Source organism: Alexandromys fortis, unplaced genomic scaffold (assembly GCF_014885135.2).
Source record: "Alexandromys fortis isolate MF-2015 unplaced genomic scaffold, M_Fortis_MF-2015_v1.1 scaffold_4, whole genome shotgun sequence".
NCBI classification, from domain to species: domain Eukaryota; kingdom Metazoa; phylum Chordata; class Mammalia; order Rodentia; family Cricetidae; genus Alexandromys; species Alexandromys fortis.
The window spans coordinates 16,238,889-16,256,671 of record NW_026067944.1 but is presented as its reverse complement, the minus strand read 5'-3'; the positions used below and the strand labels follow the sequence as shown (position 1 = coordinate 16,256,671).

Here is a 17,783-nt window from a genome sequence, read left to right as displayed (position 1 = left end):
GAGAGGGGTAGGAGAGTGGGGGGAGGGGGAGATGTATGGGAGGAGGGGGAGGGAAATGGGAAACGGGGAGGAGGTGGTAATTTTCAATAAATAAATAAATAGGTTTTAAAAGCTGGGCATGGCAATGCAGACCTTTAATCCCAGCTTCAGGAGGCAGGCAGAGGCAGGTGGATCTCTGAGCTCAAGGCCAGCTTGGTCTCACAGTGAGTTCCAGGACAGCCAGAGCTGCTATATAGAGAAACCCTCTCTCTAAAAATACTACTACTAATGATAATAATAACAACAACAACAATAATAATAATAGTAATAACTCAGCCATAAACATAGCACCAAGAGATTCCACACTTGTCTGCATGTAGGGTGCAAAGTAAAACTGCTATACACACTGAAAAACGACATGAATATGAATAAGGTGTATGGGAAGCAAATGGATTTGGGGTTTGGATCTAGGTCGCATCTGCAGTGTATCTTTCTGAGTGTATGCAAGTCCTCTAAAATCTGGAGAGTGGGAGGGACCACTAAATTGGACTGAGTGGGATAGTGTGAGTCTTTAGCTCTAGCAACCAGGAGGTATAGGCAGGCATATCTCTAAATTCAAAACACAACTTGTTCTACATAGTTTGAGGCCAACCAAGACTACATGTTGAGACCCTGTCTCTAATAAATAAACAAATAAAAGTAAAATCCTAAATGAAAAACACTTCTGGGCACTTCTGTCTTGTCTTAAGCATCTTGGATAAGGGATAGTCAGCAGGCTAAAAAAAAAAAAAAAAAAGTTTTACATGTGAATAAATGTTACTTTTAAGCATGACTTAAGAAAGGGGACATGGATTGCCATGCCATTTATCACTGAAGGTGGTGTTCTCAGTAATTGCTGTTATACTATTAGCAACAATTAGATTTCACTGTGAAAGTCAACCTAAAAGAGATATTAAAGAACAACATGAGACTAATTGATTTTGTTTTGTGCTCCCTAGTTATTAATAAATAAGTAAATAGCCTTTCATGAAATTCACCTTCTATAACCATTGGAAACGTCTCTAACATCAGATTTTTGAAAACCATTTTTTAAAGTCCACTGTCTTAAAAAGACTAAAAAGTACATATGCATCATATAAAGTGATACAATAAATTGATTTGTAGCTCTGAGTACTCTACTTGCAGAAGTAAGTAAATCAGTGCAAATTATCATCAATATTTGCCTTCATCTTTTATGTTTTTTTTTTTTTTTGTTTTTACTGTTTGTTTGAGTTTTGGGTTTTTTTTTTTGTTTTGTTTTGTTTTTTTTTTGAGACAGGGTTTCTCTGTATAACTCATTCTGTATATCAGGCTGCCTTCAACTCAGAGATATGACTGCCTCTGCCTCCCACGTGCTGGGGTTAAAGGTGGGAACCACCATGCTCTGTTGCGGGAGGTCCTTCCGCTCCTTCAGCCAATAGCCGCTGAGATACCAGCCCATTGGGGTGTAGTCTCTCTCTCTTTAAAAAAGCAGCCACTTCCCTCTCCTCTCTCTCTTTGCTTCCTGCTCCACTTCCAGCGCCTAGACTCCTTCCTGATTGCGCAGAGGGCTGTTGTCTGGGATGGTGATCTGTAAGTTTTTTCCCCTTTAAATAAATACCATCCTATTAATCATAATTCCAAACTGGTGTGGGATTGTTTGTGATTTACGCCTTCATCAATGCTCAACCTTATGTTTATTCTTTATTGAGCCAATTTTCAACATTTACTTAGATGTGGCACAATAAACACACATTTACTTCTGATCTCACTTGCAAACTCAACTACTTCTTTTAAAAGCCTTAACGCACACAAAGATGTCAAAACGCAGTATTTATGATGACATTTTGGGAGCTAGAAAGTAGCTGGATGAAGCTGTTCCTAGCTTGAGACCTGGGGAGCTAAAATCCAAACCATCAGTGGAAGAGGTTCAGGGTTCAGAACAAACTCATCTGTGCTTTAAGGATTTCAGAATCTGGAGGGGTGGGGGAGTAGGGGAGTGAAGGAGGGGATGGGGGGATTACAGGAATGTGAGGAACTACATACATTCTTGTAAAAGTGGAACTGAAAAGAGAGTGAAAAATAATCACAAAAATGGGAAAAAAATTTTCCCCAGGTCTTTTTTCCCAAAATGAAACCTATCCCGTAGTTGTTTCTCTGGAGAGAACTGTAAGAGATTCAAAATAATCAGAGAAAAGGTTTCCTAGGGAAATGTGAAGAAAATGAGTATACACAAGAGCCCATGCTGGGTGGACCCAATAACAAGAGGGTGAGGAGGTCCCTACTTTCTCCCTCAACTAGGCCAACTGATCACACCAAAAATTAAAGAGGGAAAGTCACAAGTAGGTAAGTGGGGAGTGTGGGGTGTGTGTGTGTGTGTGAGAGAGAGTGTGTAAGTTGAAAGTGATTGTCTCTGGGGAAAAGAAAGAAAGAAAATTTTTTTTTTTAAAAAGTTACATGCCTCCCCCCAAATAAAAAGCTAGTTGTTTCTATAACTCAAAAGTTCTTTTCTCCCTTCTTTACTGAATAGAATCCTAAGCATGAATTTGTCATTTTTAATAAGTTCTAATATTTTTTGTGGATGGGGATGACTAAACAAGCTGGAATAAGCCAATGAACAAGATTTAAGAAAAGATATTTTTTCAACTACCCCACAAAAATACCCTTGTCATGTCATATAGAAGTCAGATGTGGTAAGTTAGAATTCTAACATGTACCTTGGCTTATGAAATAAACCAGGGAGAGAGAAGAATAACTAAGAGAGAACAGAAACTGTACAATTGTAAACGTCTACAGTGCCTTCCCTGCACCATCTAGTCAAGACTTTTCCATGAGTAGTCCACATCTCCACAGCTTAAGTCACTTAAGTCAGGTCTGAACTTTGAGCGAAAAGGAATTCCTCATACGTAGGCCTCATATATGACTTTTGAAATATATAAACTGACTAAAGACAAAAAGTTAATAGTAAGAATTAATGAAAAAAACAAAAATAACAACAACAGTACATTATACACCCTCAGAAATCTTTCACAAAAGTGCAAGTATTGTATACATTTTGTAACAAGACCAAAAGGCTGTTTTCTAAGACAATTTGAATTTCTTTGAAGAGAAATTAAATACCTATTTAAAAAAAAAAATAATGAGGCAAACAAGCCCTTTTTCTGTTAAGACCATCTCTTTAGGTGTCTTACATTGGCCATAATTACTGTTAAAATTACTTCAGAATTATTAATATCTTTTGCTAAGAACCACCCAAATAAAAAACCACTTAGCTATGAAGTCAAAATTTAGGATATGACAGGCTCCTTCTGTAGGTACCACTGACAGTAAACACCGTGTTTATTGTTGGGCTGTCCTACCCTATGCGATGGGAGGCTGGACAGCATTTTTAGCCCCATCCCACTGGTTTGCTTGCCAGGACACTCTATTCTGAATCTGCCAAATCCCCTTGGAGAAAAAAAAAAAAATTCCTGAAAACCCACCAGAAAGAAAATACAGATGCTTTGAAAGTCACTGGGCTTTACTTATCCCGAGCATCTATCTATGACAATATTTACAAACTAAAATTTAGAGATAGTAACATTTTAAAATGGTATCTGAAGTTCATTATGAGATAGAATCTGTCAACTCCAAAGGTAAGATTATCTCTAATTCCCCTCTTAAACCCACAGAGGATTTTGCATCACAGAAATGTTAATATCGTCTATCTATTTACTCCTACCTATGCACTAGGTACGAACATAAGAGCTTTATGTTCATGATGTCCATTCTCTAATTTATACACTTGTCATCTTCCTTAGGTCGCTACCAAGCCCACTGTAGTACAAAATAATTTTATAGTCTACTTTAACCTATCAGATTTCCAGATATGTGTCTCATTATAATCATTCTGGTACTAAAATTAAGAATGAAGCATTTTAACTTGTTTACTTTACAATGTATGACCAACGTTAAATCATTTTAGGTTTTAGAAACTGAGAGTTTCCTACACCTAACAAGTCAAGGGAAACAACAATGATGTTCGTTGAAATTAATTTTACTACTATGTCATGATAAAGCATCCTTTTTAAACTTTTTTTTTTTTAATTTTAGGTGGGTTTTGTTTTGTTTTGGGTTTTTTTTTTTTTTCTGTTTGTTTTTAGAGAAAGAGTCTGTCTACATAGCCCTGTCTATCCTGGAACTCACTATGCAAACAGACTGGCCTCTAACTCAGAGATCCATCTTCCTCAGCATCCTAAATGCAGGAATCATAGGCCTGCACCACCACACCACACCTGGCTCTCTTTTAAACTTTGTATCTGTGCTTCCTTGAGTACTGTTACTAACTGCCTGTACTGTTAAAACTGTACTGTTATCCCCTGCCTGTTACTAACTTTCCACCACTGTATCCCATCCACAGTACACAATTCAAGGTAAGTGTTTGATTATTTGGCTTTCAGCAGATACTGAAGTTTGAATTCAAATCCCAGCTTGCCCTTCCTTTGGAACGCAAGGAAAGTTAACTTGTTTAGGCTTCACAGTCTGCTCTGTAACTCCTTGTCTGAAGGTTAACCCTTAATAGGCTTTTAGTAAAAGTTGCCTTCCCCTCCCTTTCATATCAAAGCAAATTAAGTAAGGGTTAAGTACCCATCTGAAGCATTTCTTGTGCAAATAACATAGCTCAAAAGTAATTAGAGGCAATTAGTTTTACTTTTGCTGAAAAGAACTGTTCCATTCCATTCTCCTATAACCCTAGCACCTACTGTCAAGAAATTTGATTCATATTTCCTTCCAAAAAGGAGATAAATTATAGATTTTCTTCTCAATATACTAAGCTGTATATTTAAGCCATATACTCAGTTTACTGTCAGTAGTTAAGAGTAAATTATCTATTTTAAGAATTACTAATTATTAGGTAATTTGCTAATAAATTAAAGTTATTTAATATCACTACTAGTAAATAATAGAACCTTATTTGTTTAAAAGAATTGATCTTTGTGAATACAGTTGTATAAGCCACTGTTTTTCTTACTGGAAAATTAGACAATTAATACACTCCTATTTTATTAAGTAGTAGATGAAATGTAATTTATTAAATGTGATTCTTTCATTACATTTAAAATATGTAAAATTAATATATATAAATATAAATATCACTTGCAAAATAAAACAGAACAGGAACTCAGAAAGAGATCTATTAGTGATGTATAAAATAGGTAATGAATTTTCAGGAAAAACTTGGCAATCTGAAAGTATGTTTATATAACGTAATGTAGCTATATAAAATTTCATTGCATTTTTCCTGTTCAGTTTTAGTCTTGGTTATCCATAATTTTAAAAAATAGTCAACCTCATCTGTTCTTAAAACATTTTAAAGACAACTATCAGAATCTGACGTTGTTGTTTACTGAGGAGGGTCTCATTATATAGACCAGGTAACCCTTGAGCTTGTGGTCCTGGCGTCCTACCCCAGATGTAGTCATAGTTTTCATGAGCTAAATCTGCTCATTTGCTCTTAAAACTTAGCTTCAAGAGGAAATTTAAAGGTGGGCAAAAGTTCTCCAAAAATGCTTGGCACTCAAAATTTTCAGCAATGAGGAGCCACTGGACAAGTAAATTAATATCACAAAGCTGGGGGTGGAACACATTGGGAGATCTAGCCTTGGTTTCACACACACACAACGGGGGGGGGGGGGGGGGGGGGGGGAAAAGCGGGGGGGGGGGGGGGGGGGGGGGGGGGGGGGGGGGGGCAGAGAAAAGCTGTTCTTTTAAAAAGTAAAAAAGAGAAAAGTGCAATGCCATTTGTCTCATAATATATTTAAAATAGCAAATGCCTGCTAATTTGCCTAGGTTTGAAGTTCCTAGTCTAAAACCTAACGGTTGCTAAACAAGAAACATGTAGTTATAAGACAGAGGATCTATAGACACTGAACTTCAGTGAGCATCAATTGTCAGGATGAAAAGACATTTTCAAGAAACTCATTAAATACAGAAAAAATGTTAAAGATATACATTGTTTATACCCAGACTGTTTCGACCTTCAAACCAATTAATCTATGACATCGGCAAAAACTTGCCAAAAGAAAATTTATATTCAATCATTAGCAACTTATTGAAAATATCAACTTTACCCTTTTTTTTAAACTTGAATGCTTGGCAGGACATAAATGAAATGTTAACCAATATAATGTCCACTCACTTTCGCTTTATTCGTCACCTGTGACCTGAGGGAAATTAAGGGCTAACTGATGCAAACTGTTCATGTATTTACCCAGCTAGCAACTATCTCACTTGACAAAAAAGGAAACTGAGGCACAGAGGTGAAGTAACTTGCACAGGTACCCAGGGAAGAAATGATAAACCCAGGACCTGAATCCCATGTGCACAATAAGAAGCATTTTTAAAGGTAATATGATAAAGTATCTTTTTTTTAAGAAGCAAGCGTTGCAAATGCAAAAAAAGCTATATTACAAATGTATGCGGATGAGAATGCAGATTATACTGACTTTATTCCTAAACACGTAATTGTTGCTATATTTGCTTACAATTCAATGCAAAACTACATTCAATCCTAACAGCAGTCCGCAGAGTGAAAGAAATAATTTACTGTCACTTTTCCAAAGCTGAAATTAACAGACGAACCAAAAAAAAAAAAAAAAAAAACCGTGTAACTTAAAAGATGGGGGAGGGGTGGTGTAACCAGGGCAATAGTTTCAGGAAAACGACTTTCTCTGTGTGCAGTTAATTAGGAAACAGTGTGTCTGTCAGAGAAGGGGGTCAAAAAAGGGAAAGATGACAATCACTCCATCAACGTCCCACGCCCAAAGCGCCCCCCACCCGGGAGGGAAAAGTAGCTAACGGTGGGTCAGTGCCAGTGCCAACTGAAGAACTGGTCCACGGGGACCTAGGAGGGAATGACAGGAGACCCTAGCAGAGGGGGAGGGGTGGCGATGACAGGAGGGCAGGCAGTGGGGATGAGCGCCTGCCTAGTGACTCCAAAAAAAACCCGAGAAAGCCGGGGATGTGGGTCTTAGAGAAAGGCAGGGGAGCTCAGCAGAAGTGAGGGGGGCCGGGCAGGGAACGTGCGTGAGAACGACGGGACCCTCGGGCACCGAGGGGGTCTCCGGGAGGCAGAGCCAGGTCAGGACGCAGTTCTCCCCTGCTGACCGTCCTGCTCCCAGCCCCTCCACCACGACAAACTCACTTTCTCCTCACCCCGAAGTCTGCAAATCACCCCCAACCTGCTCCCCGTGCCCCTTCGCCAAGCCGGAAAGCTCCGGAGAGGGAACCGGGGCTTCCCGGACTCCCTCCCCGTCCGGCTGGCGGCTGAGCCCCGGACACAGCCCAGAGAGGTGGCCCACAAGGCCAGCAGCCGCGCCGAGGCCCAGGAGCCGGGTGACAAGTCGGAGCGGCCGACGGGCGCCTCACCTGACAGAAGCGTCGGCAGTAATCCCGGCTGCTGATCCCGACGCCGCCGCCACAGCCGTCGCCGCCGCCGGCGTCCTCTCTGCCGTCGTCCGCAGCCCTGAGCCCCACAGGGCCCGGCGGGGACTCCACAATGGCCACGAGCTCTTCTCCGAGGCGTTCGGCCTCTTGATCGCTCTCTTCCTCCGCCATGAGGCTCTCGCCGCCCAGCGCGTACCCAGCCCCTGCGCCGCCGCCGCCGCCGCCGCTGCCTTGGTTAACCTCCTCCTCCTCCTCTAGTTCCCTCCTCCTTTCCCTCCGCCCCAGCCGGACAGGGGCCACACGGCTGGGCTCTACTTCCGGCTCCGCCCACCCACGCCCCCAGTTTTCACTGGAGGAAGGAGGCCGCCAATCATAGGCATACCCGCCCTACACCCCTATTGGTTCCGGGAGCCGTCCGTCTGCCAGGCCCGCCGCCTGTTGGTCGCCGCCGCTCGGCGGTTGCTGAGGACCGCCTACGAGCTCTGCCATAGGGCGCGCCCGAGGACGGGGCGCGGCGGGGGACACGGCGGCCGCGGCGGGGTTCGCTCGGGCGGCGGCGGCGGCGGCGGCGGCATCGGCGGCAGCAGCAGCGGCGGCGGCGGCGGAGGCGGCGGCCGCAACGGGACCTCCTTCATCCCGTTGCTCTGCCTTTCCCCCCTCCTCTCTTCCTTCCCGCCGAGGGCTCGTGCACTTCCCCTAACGGCGGCCGGATCCTACGGTCCCGAAGAGCTGGGGAGACGGAAGGTGGGCTTGGCCGTTGGAGCGGGCGGCGGGCCGGGGCCTTGGGCCCGTGCGAGGGAGCCGGGGGCGGGGCCGGCGGCCGCCGACGGAGGAGGAGGAGGGTGGAGGTGGAGACGGGCGACCTGACAGCCGCGGCCTGGGCCGCCGCCCGCCGTCCCCCTCCCCGGGGACAGCCACCGAGTCGGCCGCCGAGTCCGCGGGCCCTCGGACGGTGCCTGGGACGCGGCCCGGGGCGGCAGACGGCGTCGGAGCGCTGGGGCGCCGCCTCGGCCTGCGCGGCGGGAGGAGGCTGTCTAGACGTCGGCCGGCCCGCGCCCGCCTTCCCCGCCCCCACCGGAGCCTCGGGCCTGCGGAGCGCGCGGGCAGCAGGGGCACCCGCCCGGGCCGAGCGAACCGAGCCGCCTTCGAGGTCGGTGCTCGCCGATCGCGCAGCGAGGGCGGACACACCGGGGCAGTGCGTGCCCTACACGCTCAGCCGCCGGCCTGCGGTCTGCCTTTCCCGCCCCTCCACCATCTTTCCTTTCTGTTTGTTTTTGTGTCTTACAGTAAAGGCATGACTTCCCGGCGCCGCAGGGAGAATAGGGTGCAAGCCCAGAAACTCTTTCCCCACCACCACCTGTTGAAAAACTGATTTTCGAAGGCGTCTCCGGGTCCGAACAAACGGAAAGTTGCTAGGATTGGATGCGTCCCTAGTTCTGCAGTTTTGCACCGGAAAACCCTTACTACTTAATATCAAGGAAAAAAAAAAACTGGAAATTAAGCCGGTAAACATTTCTACTTTAAAACTTCTGAGTTTAGTTTTGCTTTAGTAAATTGCTGCTTAGCTTTTGTTAGCTAGTTCTTGCGTTTAGCTCAACTTCCTCATTTGTTTAAAATATTTCTGACTTCGGAAACTACTTTTACTTGTAACGAAGATCATCGCCTCTCTACGAGGCACTATCAGGAGCAAACCTTTCAATTTAAAAGACTAGAGAAGCTCAGGCCTCACATTAGTACAAGAATTACAGATTCGCAATTCGCTTCTGTGGTGCTAATTGTCTGTGTTCCTGCTTGTGCTCTGGTTCTTCTCGTCATAATTTGCAAAATTAATAGGTGCAATAAAGATATTTTCTGCCAGGGGGAAAAAAAAGAATTACAGATTTATCCAGCGGTGGTTGCCCACATCTTTAATCCCAGTACCCAGGAAGCAGAGGCAGGTGGATTTCTTTGAGTTCAAGGCCAGCCTGGTCTACAGGGCAAGTTCAGGGCAGCCTCCAAAGCTATACAGAGAAACCCTGTCTCGAAAAACCAAAAAAGAATTACAGATTAATTTTTTTCAAAGTTTGCAGTCCAGGTACTTAAATATAACTCCATAGAGAAAAAAAGCTTAAGTGGTATCCCAGAACAAGAATTCAGGTTTTTTCATGACTGTCTTATAGCCATTAATTATTACTAGAACAGGTTGGTTTCAGAGGTATAGAATACATGTAGAAATTTCAAATATTTGCACTGATAGTTGTTCACTGAATGTTAGGTAGGATTCATTGACCTGTCTTCTGCCATGGAAAACCTATAGCCTAACACAGTATCTGTCAGGACTTGTGTCAAAGATGTAATGGGGCAGAAATCTACAAAAATTAAGCATATTCTAGGCTTGTTGTGCCTTACAGAATTTTCTTGAATTGCTAAGTCCTCTAACTTAGATTTTTGCTGACACGTTGACAAAAATGAAAAGAATTTTGATGTTGCCCAGCAAGTAGATTAACACAGTGGGATACTCCATGGTTTGTAATTCTACTTAGAAAACTAATTCATCAGAACATATCTGGGCATGTTTCTCCAACATGTCTATAACAGAAATTATGTGAATTTTTATCATTCATTTTAGTGTCTTTAAATTTTGATTATTATGAAATTAGCTCAGAGGTATGGTCCCAAGGGAGTAAAACTTATTAATCATTTGTTACCAGAGTGTATTCATTGTCTTGGGTTTTCAGTACTGTAATTTTACAAAGCTCATAATCAGGTGATCATTTTAAGAAGTTTGTGGGACTGGTAAAATAGCTCAGAGGAAAGACGCTTGCTGCCAAGCCTGACAGCCATGAGTTCAGTCCCTGGAAGCACTGGGTGGAGAGGGAGATCCAGCTCCCTCTGAACTCCACACATGCCATGCATAGAGGCTCACATTCATACATACATGTAAACATAGGAAGTACAAATACCTGGCACATACCTGTAATCCCAACTCCTCAGTACAATGAGGCAGGAGGATTTCACATTGAAAACCAGCCTCAACCACAGTTGGGTTTTGTTTTTATTTTTGTTTTTTGCGGGGGGAAGGGGGAATGAAGGTGGTGTTTTAGATTTTTAAAGTTTGATATCTCGGTAGAATGAGTTATTAAGCTGCTTCTAAATTATATATTTGTGTAAATGGTTACTCGGGGGTTTTTTGTTCATTTGGTTTGGGCATTTTTCTGTTTGTGTTTCAGTTTTTGTTTTATGTTGGGTTTTTTTTTGTTTGTTTAATTGCTGGATTCAAACCCAGGACTTAGCTCATGCTGCACAATTGCTCTGCCACTGCCACTGAATTGTACACTGACCTTCATTTACTCTTTGAAACATCAAGCTTTGGTTGACTCCCTGTCACATATTGGGCACCATATTAAGAGAAATAAAAATTAGTCTTCAATGGAAATAAAACCAAAAGCATGTTGACTTAACTTTATTATCACCCTTTAAAAATACTTAGAGATATACATGTATTAAAAATAACTTTTCCAGGCGTAATATCATATACTTACATTCTTAAGCACTCAAGAGGAGGCATAGATAGGTCAATCTCTATGTCTACAGAATAAGACCCTTTATTTTGTTTTTTTGTTGTTGTTGCTGCTGCTGCTGCTGCTTCTGTTGTTTCTTGAAACAGGACTTTTCTTTGTAGCCCTGGCTGTTCTGGACCTCTGTATCTGTAGACCAGGCTGACTGACCTCGAATTTAGAGATCCACCTGCCTCTGCCTCCACAGTGCTGGGATTAAAGGCGTGAGCCACCACTGCCCAGCAATAAGACCCTGCCTTAAATATATATAAGTCTCAAGGTTTAGTGCCATTGTCTATAGTTGCACTTGCTTTGTGTTCTTTGTTGTTACTTTTTCTCTTTAAGCAAGTTTTGCTATCAAGTGTGTACATACTTGAGTTCTCAAAATCAGTTTCCAGCGAGAAACTAACTTGAACATGTCTAACTTGGGCAAGATTAGTATTATTGTTCTGAATGTTTATTGTGTTTGGGATTTTCTAACAGAAATATCTAGAGTAATTTGAGTTATTCATAAATCTAATTTATTTTTAGTAAAGGTCATTGTATTGGAAAGTTGGCTTAGTAGGTATAGTGTTTCTTATGCAAGCATGTGTCCTTGAGTTCAGATCCCCATCATCTGTATAAAAGCTGGTCTCAGCAGAGTCCATAATCCAAGTTCTGGGTTCAGCTAGAGAAGTAATTCAGAAACTAAGATGTCCTCATGGGCATATACCACATACACAAATGGCAAGGAATGAGCCTAGCTGTGTGCTGCTAATTTGATTTAGTTTTGCTGTTCTTGATTATTTCAGATAAAGATTTATAACACATACAACCTTCCAAATTAAGTTTGAGGTTTTTGGTTGAGGGAGGGGCTGGTTTTCTTAAATCTTTATTTACTCCTAAAAAAGCACTTTAACCCTATCATTGTTAAATCACTTCTAGAATGAACTATTATCGTGATACTTACGTCTTTCTCTTGTCTTAGAAGAACCTTACTCAGTCAAAATGGAACGGTTTGTAGTAACAGCACCACCTGCTCGGAACCGTTCTAAGACTGCTTTGTATGTGACCCCTCTGGATCGAGTCACTGAATTTGGAGGTGAGCTTCATGAAGATGGAGGAAAACTCTTCTGCACTTCTTGCAATGTGGTTCTGAATCATGTTCGCAAGTCTGCCATTAGTGACCACCTCAAGTCAAAGACACACACTAAGAGGAAGGCAGAATTTGAAGAGCAGAATGTGAGAAAGAAGCAGAGGCCCCTGACTGCATCTCTTCAGTGCAACAGTACTGCACAAACAGAGAAAGTCAGTGTTATCCAGGACTTTGTGAAAATGTGCCTGGAAGCCAACATCCCCTTAGAGAAGGCTGATCATCCAGCAGTCCGAGCATTCCTGTCTCGACACGTGAAAAACGGAGGGTCCATACCTAAGTCAGACCAGCTGAGGAGAGCGTATCTGCCTGATGGATATGAGAATGAAAATCAGCTCCTCAACTCACAAGATTGTTGACAAGGCAGTTATGACCATTGTGATCAAGATTAATAATGTGGAGTATTAAAGTTAATGTGTTGATTGTGTGCTTCATTTTTATATTTATTTCATTTCAGATCATGTGATACAGAATAGTTTTGCAATGTGTATATAGTTGCAGGCAAAAGGAAAAAAACCTCACTGCAAAACTTATGCTAATGTTAGTCACCAATGGTATAAAGCAAAACTTAGCTATAGAGTGTATTAGGATATCTGAAACCTGGTGGTTATCTTTAAAACTGATGGGTTTTCTTCTGAAATGTTTGTGCATGGAAGAACTGCCCTGCGTTGTAGCCCTGTTGCCATGTATGATTATTTCTTGTGAGGTGACTTAATTATTTGGATTAAGAACGAGCCTAGAAAATTGAAGCTGCTGCCAGACTATACCACTCACAGGAACTTGAAGAAGTTCTTTTCGAGATAGAATGGTAGGCAGGAAATGTTCTTAGAGCTTGAGATCTCTAGAAGAAATGGCTGTTCAAACTCCATTTTGTTTATATGTGAAATAATTGCCTACCCTTCATTTCCTCTTGGTCTTCACCTTTTTAGAGATTTGTACACAGTAGCAGCTTCAAGTGACCAAAAGACTAAAATCTCTCTAATGTCTGCCAAAAGCCTTGGGGGATTTTGCAGTGATGAGATTTTAGTCTCGAACATGAACACAAATTTTTGAACCATAGTTTTCATGTTAAACATCATCTTAGATTTGCAAACTTTTTATGTCTTGGTATTAAAGGACTACAGGACTTTTTTTTTTTTCATTTAAATACACTGTGGTTCAGTTTCCTTTTTTTTTTTTTTTTACAAGGAATTAGTAGTTACTTTTTGGCTCACAGCAAATAAACTTGCTTTCTATACAGTAATTTTTCCATAAGATTTTATAAGTTTATTTAGGTAAATAGGCTAGGAATGAGTTTTAGTTTGACTTTTACTGCTTTGCCTCTGGTGACATAGGGTTTTAAACTTGGATGCTAAACAGTTGTCTAATAAATGAGGCACGAATTTTATAGTAGAGATAAGCAGTATGCTGCTTAGCTGTTTTTGAGTCAGAAAATCAGTTCTGTTAAAGGTCAACCATGTTTAGGTTCTCTGAACCTCACTGTTCTGTAAGCTTTTTAAAAGTAATTTAGCTCAGATAAGTCCTCTTCATCAAATCCAAATTATATTTTTTAAAAGTTTAGTAACTGAAGACTTAGTTAGAGCTTTAATATAAAAATTTAAAAAAAAAATCAAATAGTTGAAAACATTGAAGTTATATTTCTATTGTAAATCAGTGGCAAGATGCCCTGTGTGACTTGGAGTTATCTTTCAGGTCATTGTGCCGCAAATTTCCATTAAACAAAAAGCCAAAGTTAGTAAATAATAATAATATAATTTGGGGATTGGTTTATGTTTTGGGGGCTTTTGTTTTGTTTTGGCTTTGCTATTCTTTTTTTGGGTTTTGGTTTTGACTTGTTCTTGATTTTTTTTTTTTGAGACAGGGTCTTTCTACATAGACCTGCTGTCCTGGAGCTCACTCTGCATACCAGGATAGCCTTGAACTCACAGAGATCCTCCTGCACCTGCCTCTTTCCCTCCTGAGTGCTGGGATTAAAGGCCTGCACTACCATGCCCAGCAATAATTTGTGTTTTTAAGAACAACTTGTCTTAAGGGTCTTTTGTAGATTTGACGTTCCCAATTCAGGTTGTCAAAGTGACCAGTTGCTTCTTTTAAAAGCCTGCTGTGGAAAGGAAAATCAGTTCTCAAAATTTGTAGTTTCCATTTTCTCATGTTTGGTTATATTGACGTTAGAACGTAAATGTCTAGACTAGTTGTTTACTAACTGCAGTTGGTAAAGCACACAGATCATCAGCAAAGTGTAAACAGTATATTCTACTATCTCAAAGAATTTGCAGGCAACCATGTTTAAATTGTCTTAAGATGGTAGGATGTCTAAGCAACTAAAATAATTGAATTTTGTACCACTATTTTCAGAATAAAAACAAATCATTTTAATTTTTTCAGGATTCCATGTGATTTGGACTATTCCCTATTGTCTGGGACTATGCACTATCGGTAAACATGGCAGAACAGTTTCTAGTAATCCCCTAACATGTTTGATGTTGCACTAGGAAAACAATTCACCTTTGCCTTTCTTGCAGTTATTATTACTGACTTAACAGTCACTTAGTTCCTATAGAAATGTTTTTCCAGGCTTGCAACTATTCTTACGTTTTTGCATTTCTAGGGGCATAGTTCATTCTGTTAGGCTTGTATCATGTCCTTAGAATGAGTTTTTCATCCCCTTGGGGGGAGATACTATTAATGTTGCTTCACTGATTATGAAAGTTTGTTTCTTGGAACTGGTTAAATTTGTCTCATAAATAATAGAAGTGGTTATAGTAGCCTGCTCAAACTGGGAAAGATTTGCAAAACTCTGATTGGCATGTTAGATAATAAAGGCATGTGCTACTTGGGAGGCAAAGTGAACGTGTACAGAAGCTTTTGATCTTAGTTATATAGTGGTAGTATGATGCTATACTATTGGACCAATAGCAGCTCTTTTTTTATAAGTTGGATGCATTATATTTCATTTATAAACTGCCTTCTACACATACTTACCTGTTCTGTTTTCTCAGAGTGTTGTAGTGGGTCTTCCAGAACCTCGCTATATTCTGACAGTAAATAGTCCTAGCTTGTTGAATTTTCTGTTGGTTTCTTTTTCATTATCTGTGGCATATAGCAAGCCTGAAAGATATTGTAATCATATTTTACAGAGTGAGAAATTAGATTGTGTATGAGAGCCTATATAGTTATTTTATCCATTATCTTTGATTAAGGCTTTCTAATATTTAGTAAGTGCTACTTCCAGTTTATGCCTGTGGCCCTCTGAATTCTAAGGGACCAGAAAACAGCAAATTTTACATCTTACTCTTATGTGTCTGCTTGGAAATGATCTGAAGTTGGACGTACATTTGGCAAAATTGCCAAGCTGAAATTTGGCCTCAGAATTTGTGCATGAATGATAGCAAGTACATAAAAGCAAATTAAACTTAAGGTGACCTAAAACAAAGGCTAGAAGCAAGTTTTCATTTGGTTCTTAGTCTTTGTAAGGGCTTACTTGTTGGACTTACCTCAACTGCCATTCAATGAGGACAGATCACCTTAAAATAATTGATTTACATGGAAGGTTAGTCCTATAGTTTCGATTGCTTTGGCTTTCGGCCATCACTGATGAGAATGTGAAGTGGCTATCCTAAACCTTGGATGATCTCAACCCATACTTAGATCGCTGAGGTAACTATGGTCCTTACCTCGTGTTATTCTACTTGTATCCAGAAAACTGTATTAAAACTTTACTATGTTAATTTTCGTCTTCCTGTGCTTATTTTTTACTTTTGCTCATGCACGTATTTTAGTATAAATGTGTTGCTTTTTAAAAGTTTGTGACATTTAGAAATAAATTTCAAAAGTTTCTAATGTTTTTGAAAGCATTTTTTTATGAGCCAATGACAAACGTTTTGTGATTTCAACTGAATTTTGATTTTTCTATCAGTCTTTGTCCTGTTTGTAGTGTTAATCAGTTTGCCCTAGGTGAACATTCTCTGTTATGCCAAAGTGGCGTCATAGCATTGAATTGTCGTTCTCCCAAAATTCTATAGGCAATGTATAAGTTCAGTCAACATCTTAGTGGGAATATTTTACAAGTATTATGAAGGACCTTGGTTATGGCTCAGTTAGGACTTAACTGCTCCTGTACAGGGTTCCCAGCACTCACACTGATTGACTTACGAAACAGTCTGTCTCTGGCTGCAGGGGATCTGGCATCGGGTACCTGTATACAAGTACCTACAAACTCACATAGGTACACACGTAAATCTTTAGAAATGGCATGAACATCAGTTAACCACAGGCAGTACTGGCCATTTAAAAATAATATGTGAAAAAGATCTTGTTTGCATCTTCTATATGTTCTTGAAACTCAGTAAGAATAAATTTCTTTTAAACCAATAATTTTACATGGTTTGTCAGAGCTGTTCCTGTCTACACTCATATCTGTGACCAAAAAAAAAAAAAAAAGCAATGAGTTAATTGTAGTGTTTTGTTTTTTTGAAATCAAAATAGTAGAAAAGAACTTAGAAATGAACCCTAATATTCAGTATTATGTTAGCAAACTATCTTCGGGTTTTCTAAAGAACCTCCTCTCGCCAAGAGTAAGCCAGCTAGTATGCAGTGAGCCTCTCCAGTCCCTGACACCACGCAAGGTGGCAGCAGGGAGGTGGCTCCTCAGGGTCAAGGGCAGTGGCAGCTGCAAAAGGGCTTACCTTTGTTTCTAGCAGCTAGAAGCGTTTCTGATAAAACGTCTTCTCTGGATCCTCAAGACCTGTGTTTTTTAAAAGCCACAGAAATTGAACATGCACAGCTGGATGTTTTAGAAATCTGGTATTTCACTGGGTAGTGGTGCTGCACACCTTTAATCCCTGCACTCAGAAGGCAAAGGCAGGCAGATTTCTGTGAGAATCATCTACAGAGCGAGCGAGTTACAGGATAGCCCGTGCAACATAGGGAGATGCCATATTGAAACCAAAAAAGAAAAATCTGGTATTCTATATAACCTATAGAATACAATTTTATATTAGAAGAAAAAACTATCAAGTAATGCTGTTTGCCAAATGAAATTCTTGCAAAGAACCTACCACAAGAATGATAAGGAATGTGCACAAAAGACTAAACACTTAATTGACTGTTCAGTATCAAGATAGTCACAATTGTTCATAAACACACTCATTAACGATTATCATAACCCAATCCTCTGGGTTCATATGGATATCATAATAAAAAGTTTCCTGTTTAAGCATGAAATCAGTACATTTTCTCCTGCTTTCCCCCCTTTACCCATGCTTTTAATACCTATTCAGTAAAAATAATGATGGGGACTGAGAGATGGCAGAGTGGTTAGAAACACTGCTCTTGCAGAAGACCAGGTTTTAATTCCCAGCCCAAGTTTAAATATTTCAGGTCATTCTGTAAATCTAGTTCCTAGAATCTATTCATCACAGGCTCTGCATGCCCAGGGTGCAAAACAGAAAACTCAAACACGTGCATAAAAAAATATAAAAGCAAAGTTTGATAATTTTATATGTTCCTTTTAATCTAGTAAATTTCCCCTTTATGAGCATCCTATGGATGCAAAGAGCAAGTGTAAAATATATGTAAAAGGAGATGTGTTGGGGTGGGGTATTAGAGTGAGCTGCCTATTCTTATGTCAACTTGACACACAAACTAGAGTTATCTGAAAGGGAGGAACCTCAATTGAGAAAATGCCTCCATAA

At 40.6% G+C, this 17,783-nt stretch overlaps 2 protein-coding genes across 5 annotated transcripts in view; one reads left to right on the top strand and one right to left on the bottom strand.

The window, feature by feature from the left end:
• The window catches only part of Znf654 (zinc finger protein 654), a 61,605-nt gene extending 53,930 nt beyond the window's left edge, over positions 1-7,675 (bottom strand). The window contains exon 1 of one of the 2 annotated variants that reach the window (XM_050148721.1): positions 7,405-7,675. In XM_050148721.1, the coding sequence (XP_050004678.1) occupies positions 7,405-7,593 (189 nt within the window). In that variant the 5' untranslated portion in view covers positions 7,594-7,675. The remainder of the gene's footprint in view (positions 1-7,404) is intronic. The other variant, XM_050148720.1, reaches the window with a different exon arrangement.
• Positions 7,676-7,949: 274 nt separating this feature from the next.
• Positions 7,950-15,818, top strand: Cggbp1 (CGG triplet repeat binding protein 1). Of its 3 annotated transcripts, none has more exons than XM_050148740.1 (3): positions 7,950-8,166; positions 8,710-8,927; positions 11,929-15,818. In XM_050148740.1, the coding sequence occupies exon 3, from the start codon at positions 11,946-11,948 to the stop codon at positions 12,447-12,449; it is 504 nt and encodes a 167-aa protein (XP_050004697.1). In that variant the 5' UTR covers positions 7,950-8,166; positions 8,710-8,927; positions 11,929-11,945; the 3' UTR covers positions 12,450-15,818. The 3 variants fall into 3 exon arrangements, with proteins under 3 accessions (XP_050004697.1, XP_050004695.1, XP_050004696.1); XM_050148738.1 differs by having other exon boundaries at positions 7,951-8,166; positions 11,926-15,818; XM_050148739.1 differs by lacking the exon at positions 7,950-8,166 and adding an exon at positions 8,213-8,572 and having other exon boundaries at positions 11,926-15,818.
• The last annotated feature ends 1,965 nt before the right edge of the window (positions 15,819-17,783 follow it).

What these genes read in the sequence shown, in the direction of transcription:
- Cggbp1 (XM_050148740.1), top strand. Translation starts at nt 11,946, where the DNA reads ATGGAACGGTTTGTAGTAACAGCACCACCTGCTCGGAACCGTTCTAAG.